Here is a 15,601-nt window from a genome sequence, read left to right on the forward strand (position 1 = left end):
ATTTATGGTATCTTGGCAAAGATATGGCAAGGCAATCCAAACAATAAATAAACCATACATGAAGATATAATTATATATTATAAAAATAATGATGTTGATAAAAGCATAGACTAATGCAAGTCAAAAATAAATCTTCATAGATAATATGTAAGCCTCTTTGTTCTGAATACTTCATTCTATCCCAACTATTATGAAGAATTCCACCACTAACATAATTACATAAAGATTTAAAGCTTTCCATGTCTCACAAATGTAATGTGTATATAGACAAACTTATTTTTATTGAATCAAGCTAATTAAGCAAAAGAAAAGAAAAAAGTTCATAAACTTAAAGAATCTTACCAAAGATTACAACATAATTTATTAGGGAAGCAAAGAAGAAGAACGCCCGCAAAGTGATCTGATAAACAAAGTAATTTTAAAATATTCAACCAGATCCCTTGAAAATCCTTTTCTTTGCCTTTCTGTTAAAAAACAACTATCACCACCTTAATTCAAATACTGACAGACTATGCATATTAGCAGTGCATGTTTCAGGTCAGATATAGATTGTGCCCCCATTGTTATATCATCATTTTGGGCATCTAGCATGAATGAAAAATCCACAGATCTTGGTATCTTGATAGATTCCAAATGCTGGGTATATAGCCAGGCAGAAATATGCATGACTAACCAGTGGTGATTAATTCAGCTTTATATTAACAATCATACATCTTTCAATCCAAAGTTTGGCAATGGCAGGACACAATGTACCATGTGAATGAATATCTCAATTTCTAATTTTCATTACCCACAGGAAGGTGAGTGTATCCAACTCTTTCCAGAGACTGAGGTATTCAATATATATGAAATAGAATTTGCCACTATTTTAACCTCATATTAAAAACAACACAAATTAGTTTTTGCATTCTTAAGATGACTTTTCACTGACTCACAAAAACAGAGCATTTGAGCTCATGTAAATAATGTCAATCTTGCAGTTCTTTGTAAGTTGATTATAAAATCAGTTACATTTTTATAGATCTTCAAGTCCCTAAAACTGTGGCATTTAAAAGGCATCTGTAGCATCAAGACTAAGCAAACCTGACAGCAGGTAGGAAGAAACATTGAATTGGAAAGAAATCCTTTCAGGGGGAAAAAATCTGTTTTAAGTTCTACAAAAGTAGTAGCTTCAGTATCATCAGAGCTCAACTGATCTAAAATAAAAACTGGACTGATTGAGAAATAATTTTGAAAAGATCCAGTTTCAATCCTCAAAAACAAAAACCAGATTTATCAAGTTTGCCCAAAGATATTCCAAAATTTAAGATTTTTATAGTAAAAAACCCCCAATATTTATGTCTGTGACATTAAGAACAGGCAAAGTACCAAGACTGGTCCCTGAAGAAACAAGGCTCCCAATAGCTTTGAAGTTGAGCCCACAGAAAGGCTGAAATTTATTGTGTTCAATCAATCAGTCAATTAAGGTGGACTTCATAAAATTCTAGCTCCAATTTTAGTCCCATAAGAACAACCATAGAGATTATTTGAGCTGAAAGAGAGTGACTAGTCCAAAATTATCTAATGAGCTTCTGTAGCAAAGTTTGAATGTGAACCTGGATTTGCCAAATCCTTACCTGACATTTTAAGCACTGCACAAGCACTGACCCTGAAGTTGCTTAATCTAGCCAATAACCAAGGTAAAATAAAGACTTAAAATTCATAGAAATATAGGGTTAAAAGGGACCTTGGAGATCTTCTAGTCCAAATTCCTTGCCCAAGGGTTAAGGACTGAAAAATTTAGCTTTCCAAACAATAATTGAAAACGCTGTGGATGGTCTCATAAGTCAAAGTTATAAAACTATGAATGTATCCTATATATTCATTTGAAATAGTAAGAATGAATGTAAATTTATATTTATATTCATGGACACTAATCAAGGAGAGAAGCAACCTAGAACTAAAGGACAAATTTCCTAACACAACAATTAACAGTGGAACAACTCGCTTCCAGAAGTTGTGGGTGCTCCAACACTGGAGGTTTTTTAAAGAAGAGCTTGGACAGCCATTTGTCTGAAATGGTAGAGCTTCCTGCCTGAGCAGTGGGTTCTGAATTCTGTAAATAAATCTTACAATATGGATCATCCTCAGAAGTCAATTAATCATGCTTAGCTTATCACAAATATTTACAAATACTACTAGATCATCTGTCTTTATGAAGTTCATTTGCACCAAAACTGGAGATAATGTTAAATTTACCGATTGACAAAAAGTTCTAGAAATCCTTCTACTAACATAAAGGAATCATAACAATACCTAAACTAACAAACCTATAGTTCTCAAATTCATTATGACACCCAGGGAAATCAGTTCATAGAATATAACCAGACCGAATATCAAATTCATGTCAATTAAATGTGATGAGAAATGTTTTCCATGTATAGCGGTTTTAAAAAAAAAATCTACCTTCCCTAACATGACCTGTGAACTTTTTCAGGATTTCTACTACTACTACTAGCAAGAAGCTGCACAGTCAAATTAAAAAGAAAAGAAAATTGTGGCAGTTTGTATGCCTTGTTATATAACATGGCCTAACTAACCAAGGAAATGACACACTATTATAACTTCTGGTTTAGAGTTAATAAACATGTCACTCTACGTTTGGCGAAACCATTGTTAATCAGTACCCTCTCAAAAATGTCCAAGAAATAATAGGGATTTTCCTCATCCAAACAAAGAATATTTGATGGATTCAGCCTGTTTTGAGTTTAAAGAGTCACATTAATTAAAAATCCAATACTACTAGAATGTTGATAAGGTTCCAAGGAATGAAATGTCAGAAAATAATCTAAATGGAAGTGAATGTGACATATGCAAAAAAAGGATTAAGAGAAAGTAAAATGTTCACTAGACTGAATTCACGCATATAATCCTGCAAAGTATTCCAAATGTGGAGTATAATTTTGGTGAGAGGAAATTGTGATCTAGAAATAAATTCGGATCTCTAATCTGTGTTCTGCTAGTTTGCATACTATTGAAGGAGGTTCAGGAATCTATAATAGGAGTATCTAGACTCGAAAGCATTGTAGTTTTCAAACAAGAACCACCTCTAGTGCCTTTTTCAGATGAGGATACCTGAGGCAGCTCAGCCCAAATATTTAGATTAGTTCTGGTTTCAGAAAAGATTTTTGATAATTAATGTTGGTTACTGAAAGTGACGCTTTCTGTATCAATGTTTTGCTTTTATGCATAATTTAAATAACAAATTTTGATTATGCAATTGAGCAAACTGCAAACATTTGTTAATAGGTGATAGCTGGTAGCCCGCTATTTGGTTAAAGTACACTGAAATGAACACGAAATATAATAACAAATATGTTTCTCCGTTTAATGAAACCTGCCCTTTGCTCATACTTGCTTTCGGATTCATTCCTTTTTCTTATATGAACTCCTTCCTACCATCATTTTGTTTGTTTTATATTGTTGTATGTATGGCAAAGGGACGCGGTGGCTCAGTGGGTTAGGACGCTGAGCTTGTCGATCAGAAGGTCGGCAGTTTGGCGGGTCGAATCCCGAGTGCCGCGTAACAGAGTGAGTGCCTGTTACTCGTCCCAGCTTCTGCCAACCTAGCAGTTTGAAAGCACGTAAAAATGCAAGTAGAAAAATAGGGACCACTACGGTGGGAAGGTAACAGCGTTCCGTGCGCCTTTGGCGTCTAGTCATGCTGGCCACATGACCACGGAGATCTCCTCGGACAAACGCTGGCTCTTCGGCTTTGAAACGGAGATGAGCACCGGCCCCTAGAGTCGGAAACGACTAGCACGCATGTGCGGGGGAACCTTTACCTTTACCTATGTATGGCAAATGTTATGTTAAAGAAATATGACTACTTGCTTCCCAAATCCTTTTTCCAATGATAGATCACATGATTTCCTTCCTTCCTTCCTTCCTTCCTTCCTTCCTTCCTTCCTTCCTTCCTTCCTTCCTTCCTTCCTTCCTTCCTTCCTTCCTTCCTTTCCTCCCTCCCTCCCTCCCTGTGTTACAATTACTTCTCTTTGCCCAATGTTAAACCAAATCCGGAAGGTTTTAGCTAAAACACTTATGGTCTAAAAATGCCACTCCCTATAAAGAATACAGGCCACTTATGATGTAATTCTTGCATCATGACAAAGATCTGGAATGTCTAGTCATATTTTTCTTAAGTCACATGGATATCCAAATGGCGGATGTATAAATTCCAGTCATCCTTAGCATGTGAAGATGAAGGAGATCTTTTCCTTAGCTCACAGTAAGACAGGGAACATCTATCTAGGATTCCTGTAAAGGATTTTGCCAAGAGTGGTCTGCTTGCTGCTGGCTGTTTCTGTTGCTGACTGAATGAGTAGCTTCTGTTTTTAGTGAGATGCAAAAACATGACAAAGTTGGCATTACACCAAGCTATAATGTGGGATTAAACAGGTATGTTAAATGTTGGTATTGAGTAAAGACTGCAGTTGATATAATTGGAATGCTGATACTAAATGCTATAATCCAGGGCTTTTCAACCTTTTCACCCATTGTACCACTTATGGATATGGCAACATCCGAGTACCACCAGTCGCCTAGCAAGGTCTCAAAAACCTGATGACAAAAAAAAAGAAAGAAAAAGAAAAAAGTGATGAAATACAAGTAGTCCTTGAATTACAACAGTTTGCTTAGTGACTGTTCAAAGTTACAGTGGCACTGAAAATAGTGTTCCCCAAGACACACCTGCCTTCCCGCCCGGCGGCACTCTTCCTCCTGTCAGAGGTTTTCATTGTTGTGAGCATTTCTGTTGAGGATTGGCAGCGGGGGTGGGGGTGGGTGTTTGGTTTTTATTCCCCCCGTCTGCTGGGTGGTTGCAGCAGGTTTTGGTCACTTCACATGATCCTGGGACACAGTGACCATCATAAATATGAATCAGTTGCCAAATATCTGAATGTAAATCACAAGGCCCTGGAGATGCTGATCGGCACTTCTTCTGGGCTCAGCAGAAGCTCCAGGATAAGTGCCGAGTTCCAGCTGGAGCCTGGTGCTGATCCTGGCGCTTCCAATGAGCCCTGACAGCCCCGAAGAAGCACTGATCCTGGCGCTTCCGCTGAGCCCTGACAGCCCTGCAGCTCCAGCCATCTCTCGCTCAGGCTTGTGCGGTGCTGCCATTTCCCTCCCCTGCAACTTTTCTAGGATGTACCACAGGTGGTACCCGTACCACTGGTTGAAAATCCCTGCTATAATCAGTGTATTGGGTTATTTCATTGATATCCATGGTAAACACGCCAAATTATTTTTGCAGATGAGAGGGCAAAGGAATTTGAAGCAAAGAAATGACAGTATAAAGAATTCTCTCTGTGCCAGCCTCTTCCAACCTAATGTAATTTTAGGACTAGTTTTCATAATGCTGTATACTATGAGGGAAATTTGGGAACTATAATGGAAATTCTTTTGAAACTTCCCAGACACATAGTTATGTGGATTTGCCTTCATGGAGGTTGGTTCACAATTCGCTAGGGCCAATTGTGATGGAATCTCTGAGACATTACATCTCTAGCTTCTTTGAAATAAACCTAATGGAGTACCGGTACATCTGCTCTGCTACTAAATTTTGCTAAGGTTGAATTGGAGTGTTGGGGCTGTACATTTATTTGGAGTTTTTGCAACCAGGCACTAACTTAAGATTTAACAGTTCTACCATACCATTGCTCAGTTTTCATCCTAGGTTAAATCTTAAGGCTTATATGATGGTAATATAAGAACTAATTCTGGGAAAAATGATTTGCAGAAATATATTGCAAAGAGATTTGGTAGCCGAACAAGGACTAGGAATACATCCTTATGCAAGATTTGTTAGACTGTTTTAGGGCAAAAAGTCTGAGCATCAAACAATCAACATTAACCTTCAATAGAATTGTTTTTAAAAGTATCAAACGAATTTCCATTAGAGGCCATGACGTTTCCTAACCAAATTAATAAAGCTGAAGCTTCAGATTTCGGCAATAAATTTTTGAATACTACAAAATATTTTGAGCCTTGATGTCTCTGTTTGAAACATACAACCAGTAGTGGTTGGCAAAACCTTTCTGGTTGAATTTCTTCCTTAATTTTATTTGCGATATTTTCCTTAGGTTCTTGGCTCTTTTTAAAAAAATCTTCCTCCTTTAGCAACAGACTTTCACCTGCCCGCCTACTTACTGTCTTGCTTCCTTCTTTTCTACGATTGGTGTGTGTGTGTGTGTGTGTGTGTATATATATATATATATATATATATATATATATATATATATATATATATATATATATATATATATATATATATATATATATATATATACAATCAGAAATATACTGTTAAGATGACATTTCCTCCTGTTAGAGATAGTGACTACAGTGGATTGTACTACAATTGAATGCAAATGGGAATATTTTTATTTGCCATCGCCAACACCGAGTTTGAATCGCTTTTCTCTCTAGAGGCTTTTCATAAAGTTGGTGTCATAAACACATTATTAACCATGGTTACTGTTAATGCTAGTTTAGCACTCAGAATGGACTATTTGGCAATGATGTTTTGCTGACTTGAAAACAGAGGCGAGTAGGCTTTTTCTGCCTGAGGGATGCTGGGTGAGTTAGTGATGTCATAATGTCACTGAAGTGGGTGGGACCAAATCACCCAAGTCTGCATGTGTGGGAGATAAAAGGGTTTATGCAGGGGTGGCAAAGGGGAGCCTTAAGCCGTGACATACATCAATGAAGGAGAATATTTGTAGCTCAGGGTTGAAATGAGGGGTCCTTTGTGCTCTCTGAGTTTGCTTGCCTGCTCTTTGATGATGTTACCTAGTTAGGGTAATGAAACGTCTGCAAGAAAACAAGCAAGCTGAGAGAGCACCAAGGGCCACTCATGGCATATATGTATATCTGTTTTATATTTTCTTCCCCATTTTCCTCATATAACTAATCAAGGAATAGTGTGGGGCTGTGCCATGATGAACCAGCTCTCCTTACAGCCCTGAGGCCATCGGGTTTGTTGCAGAAAAATGTATATTTTGGTATGCCGTTGACCATGTGTCTAAATGTTGTGACACATCAAAGATGTGGTGGTGGTGGTGGTTGTGGCCTGTTAAGAAAACTTTCCAGACAGGGTGCTTTGGTTATGTTTCAAAACCAGCCATTGTATTGTCAGGAAATAAGCTCACACGATTCACGCTTATCAAGTAGTTATGCCAATGAGAGGGCTGTAAAGCAATAAAAACGAACAGGTTGTGAAAAATACTTCATAGCAGCAGCACATCTGATGGATTCATTGCAGCTGTCATTGAGATGGCTTTTTCAGAGTGTGCCATCACACTTCTTTCTTCCTGTGTTGTAATGTTTAATGGAGACTATTGCATCGCATTTGCTTTTACTACAATAGGAGGTGTTTTAAAACTAGGTCTCTCAACCATTTGAAATAAAGCTGTTTGAATATATAGAGTCCCAGATTGGAACCAGAAAAGTCTTCGTTTATTTTACGTTTGATCGAAAAGTGTCCCTTCATTTGGGACAATCTTCAGGATAATGATACTTTTATAGTGGGTAAAACCTAGAGTCCTTTAGAAATGGAGCAGTATGTAAGTTTCATAAATAAATAAATGTGTGTTTAACTGGAAAAAAAATTGCTGAGTGGTGCTGGAGTAAAACAAGATGACTTCTTCCATAAGGGTGATAGTATCATCTGTGCTTGTCTGAACAAATCATTTTCATCATAGTTGGCCATTATAGTAATGATGAAACCTTAAAAACATGTCCCTGAGATATTTTGCTGTCTCTTTCCTTCCCATGTCTTTTTCCTTCAATGATGTCTCTTTTGCATTTCCATGGTTGCACAAGCTGTTTTGGGAACCCTTGTGTGAGGCATAAATGCTCTAAATAAATACCTTAAGTTTAATAAATTAAATACAGTCATCTCAGCCGGGAAGAGTTTACTAAATTTAGTTTGATGGCACTATTTACTTAATTAAAGGCTTTGTAATTTGGAACATACAAAATGTTTTGCAAACATTTCCAGATGATTTTGTGAAACATCACATTTCAAGCATGAAGCCGCTTTTTGCTGGAAAAATACTAATTTTGCACTCAAAATGGGACGTCACAAAATTTCACACTTCAAATAGGTCAAAATGAAATGTTTCACATACTCCTAATTTTAATTCTTGCATTTTGTTCTTGGTTTTTTAAAAAAGTAGTCACATCTTAAGGGATGCGGTTAGGACGCTGAGCTTGTTGATCAGAAGATTGGCAGTTTGGCAGGTCGAATCCTGAGTGCCGCGTAACAGAGTGAGCGCCTGTTACACGTCCCAGCTTCTGCCAACCTAGCAGTTCGAAAGCATGTAAAAATGCAAGTAGAAAAATAGGGACCACTACGGTGGGAAGGTAACAGCGTTCCGTGCGCCTTTGGTGTCTAGTCATGCCGGCCACATGACCACGGAGATGTCCTCGGACAAGCGCTGGCTCTTCGGCTTTGAAACGGAGATGAGCACCGGCCCCTAGAGTTGGAAATGACTAGCACACATGTGCGGGGGAACCTTTACCTTTACCTTTACCTTTAGTCACATCTTATAATGAAAAGAGCTGCACAGAACTTTAGCACCTGAAATACATTATGGTGATCATACCTTATCAAACTGTTTATTATTTACAAAGTTTTGGATTTAAAACAAGGGAACTGTAACAGACACCATGAAGAATTTTCTTTTACAGACTGTATTTAAATTTTTCCGGCTTTCATTAAGAGTTATGTGTGCAGATGTTCAAAATGTTTATAAATTTATTTGAAAAGACTAGTCTCTTCACAACTATTTTTCCTACCTTCTCTTACAGCTTTGAGACCTATGACAAGGTTTCCGGGTTTTTGAACATATGCTGCACTAAAATTTGGGCAGCAATTCTATTAAGATATCTGAATTAACATTAAGGTTTGAGGTTTCTGAATTTAGTAATGTAGCTGAAAGGGAAAAAAAAGCAGAAGTCTAGGAAGTTTGTCTCAGAAAGTCTCCTTAAAATGAGAAAGTGGAAAATTCCATTCACTTCTGTAGAGTTTCAAGAGAAATGTACTATGTCCATTTTAACGTGTGCGTAGAATGTAATGAAAGCGTTCTAATCATCTGTTATTTGTTTGTTGCCATAAATGATTTGCACTTAAACTTAATTTTGTTTTCTCCTCTTCTTCTCTTAATATTCTCTCCTGTTTCATAGCAATGCAAGACTGGAATGTACTACACCGTTAGATGCCACAGGGGATATGGGCAGCCATGATATTCTGGAAAAAGAGGGACATGAAAACCTGAGCCAGGACCTCATCAATGGCACGACTGGTGGCAACGTGGAGGCTGCGCGGAGGCTGGCAAAGCGCCTCTATCATCTGGATAGGTTCAAACGATCTGACGTGGCAAAGCATTTGGGGAAAAAGTGTGTGTTCCAATTTTCTGCCTTTAACATCGAATGCTTAGAATGTTATGAGAATGCATCTGAGTTGATTTCCTAATAACCTGATCTATGCTTTTTCTTTTTCTGTTGAAGCAATGAGTTTAGTAAGCTGGTAGCTGAAGAATACCTCAAGTTCTTTGATTTCACGGGCATGTCTTTGGATTACTCTCTCAGGTAAGAAGCCATCTTCCCCAGGTATTTTCATGTATCATTTCTCATCCAAGTAAAATGCTATACTTAAGTTATGTGTGTCTAGATGCTGCGTAAACTAGTGCTAAACCTGTGCCAGCATCCACTTCATTTGCATACATTTAACCAGATTATATAATTACCGGTAGGTCCATTTTAAGCCTTTTAAATGCCTGGGAGCAGAATTCTCATTTCAGGTGCCATTGCTTTGGCTACTTCATTCATTCATTCATTCATTCCTATCACACTATGTGTGGTGATGATGTCATGTGGTGTTATCATGAGTTTGGGTCTGGTGTCATTCTTGGTGGTTGGGACTCGTCTGTCAATCAAGGCGGGTTTCCAAATGGTTGGTAGGCGAGAGGTATCATCTCGTTTGTTTATGCTGTGGGGGCGTTTTTCTATCTCAATGGCTTCTCTGATTATTCTGTTGTTAAAATGTTCAATTTTGGCGATAGTTTTGGTTTTTTTTAAATCAATTTCATGTCCCGTGGCTTCAAAGTGTTGGACCAGGGATGAAACCCGCCTTGATTGACAGACGAGTCCCAACCACCAAGAATGACACCAGACCCAAACTCATGATAACACCAGATGACATCACCACCACACAACCATTCAAAATGCAAATCCGAACCCACAATGATAACGAGGCACAACCACAAAACAGAAACCTAACTACAGCTGCAACATCAGCCACTTTAAACCCCTCCAAACCACACAATAAGCAAACTGACACCCACTATAAAAACATGGCACCACCACAAACACGAAGCCAAACAAAAGCAGCACAACTCACCAGCTCAGGTCTAAGGCTGGCAGCTGAGACCAGCCCATACACTCAAAACACACCTCCACCCAATCAGAACACACCCACCATTCAAAACACACTCCCACCCAATCAGAACACACTTAAACTCCCACTCAATCAGAGCACACCTCCACCCACAGAACACACCCCCTCTGGCAGTTTAAAAAAGAGGAACAAACAGCCACATGCTTCTCCCAGAAGAAGGAAGCAGAAGCCACCAGCCTGATGATGACGGATGGGATTCCGTCGAAACGTTGCTCCTACACTTTTAGTTCTACGCGGGGAAAAACCCGAACCAAAGATCCACATACGAACACCCGCGAAAACCTCAGAAAACATATATATATATATATATATATATATATATATATATATATATATATATATATATATATATATATATATATATATATATATATATATATATATATATATATATATATATATATATATATATATATATATATATATATATATATATATATATATATATATATATATATATATATATATATATATATATATATATATATATATATATATATATATATATATATATATATATATATATATTGAAGCAGTGGGTGTGAGCTTGAATGGACTCCGGAGGATGGTGGATGACAGGAAGGCCTGGAGGAACGTTGTCCATAGGGTCGCGATGGGTCGGACACGACTTCGCAACTAACAACAACAACATACCGTATATACTTGAGTATAAGCCGAATTTTTCAGCCCACTTTTCGGGCTGAAAAACTCCACTTCGGCTTATACTCCAGTCAACAAAAAAAAGGAACTGTCCCTTCGTTCGGAACAGGCTGCTGAGAGAAGGGAGCGGCAGAGCCTTGCAGAGCTGGCGGCAGTCCAGCGTTGTTTCTCCCCCTCGTCCGTGCGTGTGTGTGTCAGACCCACGGGAATGGCTGGTAGGGAAGCGGCATTCCGGCATTCCCCCCCTTCCTGTGTGTCGAGCCCACGGGGCTTGACACACAGAGAAACGCAACTAGCCATTCCTGCGGGTCTGACACACACACACACACACACACACACACGCCGCCGGGCTCGGCTCCTCGGCAGGAGGGGCAGCCCCCGCCGCACCCCCCTCCCCTCCCGGCCCGCCGCCGCCGCTTCCTCCGGGCAAGTCGGGGGGGCTTGCGGGGCGAAGGCACCGGCCAGGGGGCAGGCAGGGCGGGAGGGCGGCCGCACAGCTCAGCGCCGCCCCGAAGCCACAGCCAGCCGCCGCTCCCCCCCGCTCGCTCGCTCGCCCGCTGCCTCGCCCGCTGCCCCCAAACACACCGCCGCCGCCGCTTTTCCCCCCCATCGCTCGCCCGCTGCGCCCCAAACACACCGCCGCCGCCGCTTTACCCCCCCATCGCTCGCCCGCTGCGCCCCGAACATACCGCCGCCGCTTTTCCCCCCCCATCGCTCGCCCGCTGCCTCCAAAAACACCGCCGCCGCCGCTTTTCCCCCCATCGCTCGCCCGCTGCCTCCAAAAACACCGCCGCCGCCGCTTTTCCCCCCCATCGCTCGCCCGCTGCGCCCCGAACATACCGCCGCCGCTTTTCCCCCCATCGCTCGCCCGCTGCGCCCCGAACATACCGCCGCCGCCGCTTTCCCCCCCATCGCTCGCCCGCTGCCTCCAAAAACACCGCCGCCGCCGCTTTCCCCCCCATCGCTCGCCCGCTGCGACCCGAACATACCGCCGCCGCCGCTTTCCCCCCCCATCGCTCGCCCGTGCCGCCCCGAACTCAGGCAGCCGCCGCTCCCCCCCGCCCGCTCGCTCGCTCGCTCGCTCGCCCGTGCCGCCCCGAACTCAGGCAGCCGCCGCTCCCCCCCGCTCGCTCGCTCGCTCGCTCGCCCGTGCCGCCCCGAACTCAGGCAGCCGCCGCTCCCCCCCCGCTCGCTCGCTCGCTCGCCCGTGCCGCCCCGAACTCAGGCAGCCGCCGCTCCCCCCCCGCTCGCTCGCTCGCCCGTGCCGCCCCGAACTCAGGCAGCCGCCGCTCCCCCCCGCCCGCTCGCTCGCTCGCCCGTGCCGCCCCGAACTCAGCCAGCCGCCGCTCGCCCGCTCGCCCGCTCGCCCGCTCGCTCGCTCGCCCGTGCCGCCCCGAACTCAGCCAGCCGCCGCTCGCCTGCTCGCTCGCTGCCTCGCCCGGGGACCAGCGCCAGCCAGCCAGCCCGCCGGCGGGCGGACGGGCGGAGAGAAGCCCGGCCCAGAGGTGAGGGGAGGGAGCGGAGTCGCCGGGACGCAGCCCGGGGCCCACGTGGAAACAACGCTTGACTGCCACACACACACACACACACGAGGAGGTAAACAAGCTTGACTGAGGAGGGAAACAAGCCCCTCCCCCCCCACACACACGAGGAGGGAAACAAGCTTGACTGAGGAGGGAAACAAGGCTTGACTGCCCCCCCCACACCCACACACCCACGAGGAGGGAAACAACGCTTGACTGCCGCCTCCCTAGCAGACCTCCCCATTCCTGTTAGAAATGGAACCCAGTACTTCTAATCCTGCACCAAAACAAAGACGCAGGTCATACGAAGCTGCTTTCAAACTAAAGGTTGTGTTAAGAGCAGAAAAAAGCAATAACAGTATTGCAAGTAGGGAATTTGGTGTTGATGAAAAACAAGTGAGGTAGTGGCGGAAAATGAAAGCTGAGTTGGAAAAGATTCCAAAGGCAAAAAAAGCTCGATGTGGTTTAACAACTCCATATGTGGCTCTAGAGACTGAATTGCATAAATGGGTTATGGAGTGTCGTCAAAATGGTTACTGCGTAACACGCATGGGAATTCGCTTACGTGCCCTTCAAATGGCTAAAGATGACAAATTAAAAGTACCAGGCATTGAAAATTTTGTTGCGTCAGCAGGATGGTGTACTGGCTTCATGAATAGGTATGGCCTATGTTTGCGGCAAAGAACAAAGATTTCACAGAAGTTGCCAAAAGACCTTGATGAAAAAGTGATGTCATTCCATTCATTCATCATAAAACAAAGAAAGATCCATAACTATGACCTGGGAGATATTGGGAATATGGATGAAACACCTATGACCTTTGATCTTCCAAGCAACAGAACCGTGGCAAGTTTGGGAGACAAAACTGTTTTACTCAGAACCACAGGTAATGAGAAAAACCATTTTACAGTTGTTCTGTCATGTTTGGCTAATGGAACTAAGCTGCGGCCTGTCATTATTTTTAAAAGAAAGACCTTGCCTAAAAAGGTCAAATTCCCACCACGAATTACAGTGCGCCCACATGTTAAAGGCTGGATGGATGAAGATGGAACAAAAAAGTGGCTGGAAGAAGTTTGGAATGGACGACCAGGAGCAGCCTTAAAGAAAAAACCATCATTGCTAGTTTGGGATATGTTCAGAGCCCACACATCTGATGACATAAAAACATTGGCAAAGTCTTCTCAAGTTATTTTAGCCGTTATTCCAGGTGGGCTTACATCTGTATTACAGCCCTTAGATGTGTGTTTAAATAAACCTTTCAAAGACCGTGTGCGAAAGATGTGGTGCGAATGGATGTCATCTGGTCAAGCCCGACTAACAAAAGGTGGAAATATGATGAAGCCTGACATAGAACTGATAGCAAAGTGGGTTTGTGATGCATGGGAAGAGATTCCAGAGGACATGGTGAAGCACGCCTTCAGGAAATGTGGCATAAGTAATGCTATGGATGGCAGTGAAGACACTGCTTTGTATGAGGACAACAACTGTGATAGTGATGACAGCGAACTCTGTGACAATGTATATGATGATAACCTCACACCAGCTACAGCTGAAGCTCTGTTTGCAGATACAGATGAGGAGGAGGAATCCAGTTTTGAAGGATTTTGATGCTTGTGTTTTAGCTTGGTTGCTTATTGAGTTAAGGTTTTTGTACATTTAAAGATTGTTAATACTTTAATGTTATATATTGTTTTTGTTGAATATACTGATAATATATTGTTTATGTTGAATATACTGATAATATATTGTTTTTGTTGAATATACTGATAATATATTGTTTTTGTTGAATATACTGATAATATATTGTTTTTGTTGACCCTCTTTTCCACATGCCTCAATTAAAGCAATTTTATTGTTATCTACCTGTATTTTTATTTTTTTAGAAATTTACCGTGAGCTGCTGCATTTCCCAGCCTCGGCTTATACTCGAGTCACCAACTTTTTCCAATTTTGGGGGGTAAAATTAGGGGTCTCGGCTTATATTTGAGTCGGCTTATAGTCAAGTATATACGATATATATATATATATATATATATATATATATATATATATATATATATATATATATATACACACACACACACATATATACATACATATACATTTACATTTACATATACATACATATATATATATATATATATATATATATATATATATATATATATATATATATATATATATATATATATATATATATATGGTAGGGACGCGGTGGCTCAGTGGGTTAGGACGCTGAGCTTGTCGATCAGAAGGTCGGCAGTTTGGCGGGTCGAATCCCGAGTGCCGCATAACAGAGTGAGCGCCTGTTACTCGTTCCAGCTTCTGCCAACCTAGCAGTTCGAAAGCACGTAAAAATGCAAGTAGAAAAATAGGGACCACTGCAGTGGGAAGGTAACAGCGTTCCGTGCGCCGGCCACATGATCACGGAGACATCCTCAGACAAGTGCTGGCTCTTCGGCTTTGAAATGGAGATGAGCACCAGCCCCTAGAGTTGGAAACGACAAGCACACGTGTGCAGGGGAACCTTTACCTTACACTTACACACACACACACACACACACACACACACACACACACACACACACACTAATTTCTAGCTTAGGGTAAAAAAAATCATTCATTTTATTTATTTCAATGTTTCCCACTCATGGCAACTTTAAGTTGTGTTGGCTTCCACTCCAAAATTCCCCAGTTCTGGGAGTTGACATCCACATATGTTAAAGTTTCCTATGTTGGGGAACACTGATTTATTCATTTATCAAATATGTACTGATTAGCCACATAGCTCAATATATGGCTCTGGGTGGCTCTCAAACAGTTGAAAATAGCAAAACGCTACAACAATTTAAAGCCATAAACACTAAAACTACAAAAATCATAAAATTCATAGTCATGGTGAGAAGTAATTGGAATCATT

The 15,601-nt window shown here is 41.6% G+C and overlaps 1 protein-coding gene across 3 annotated transcripts in view; it reads left to right on the top strand.

Annotated features, from left to right (window-relative positions):
• The window catches only part of LOC308663688 (PH and SEC7 domain-containing protein 3-like), a 162,027-nt gene that overhangs the window by 39,674 nt on the left and 106,752 nt on the right, over window positions 1-15,601 (top strand). For all 3 annotated transcript variants that reach the window (XM_081320313.1, XM_081320315.1, XM_081320314.1), the window contains 2 exons: window positions 9,226-9,438; window positions 9,550-9,630. In XM_081320313.1, the coding sequence (XP_081176439.1) occupies window positions 9,226-9,438; window positions 9,550-9,630 (294 nt within the window). The remainder of the gene's footprint in view (window positions 1-9,225; window positions 9,439-9,549; window positions 9,631-15,601) is intronic.

Source organism: Vipera berus, assembly GCF_964194415.1.
Source record: "Vipera berus genome assembly, chromosome: 2".
Lineage (NCBI taxonomy): Eukaryota > Metazoa > Chordata > Lepidosauria > Squamata > Viperidae > Vipera > Vipera berus.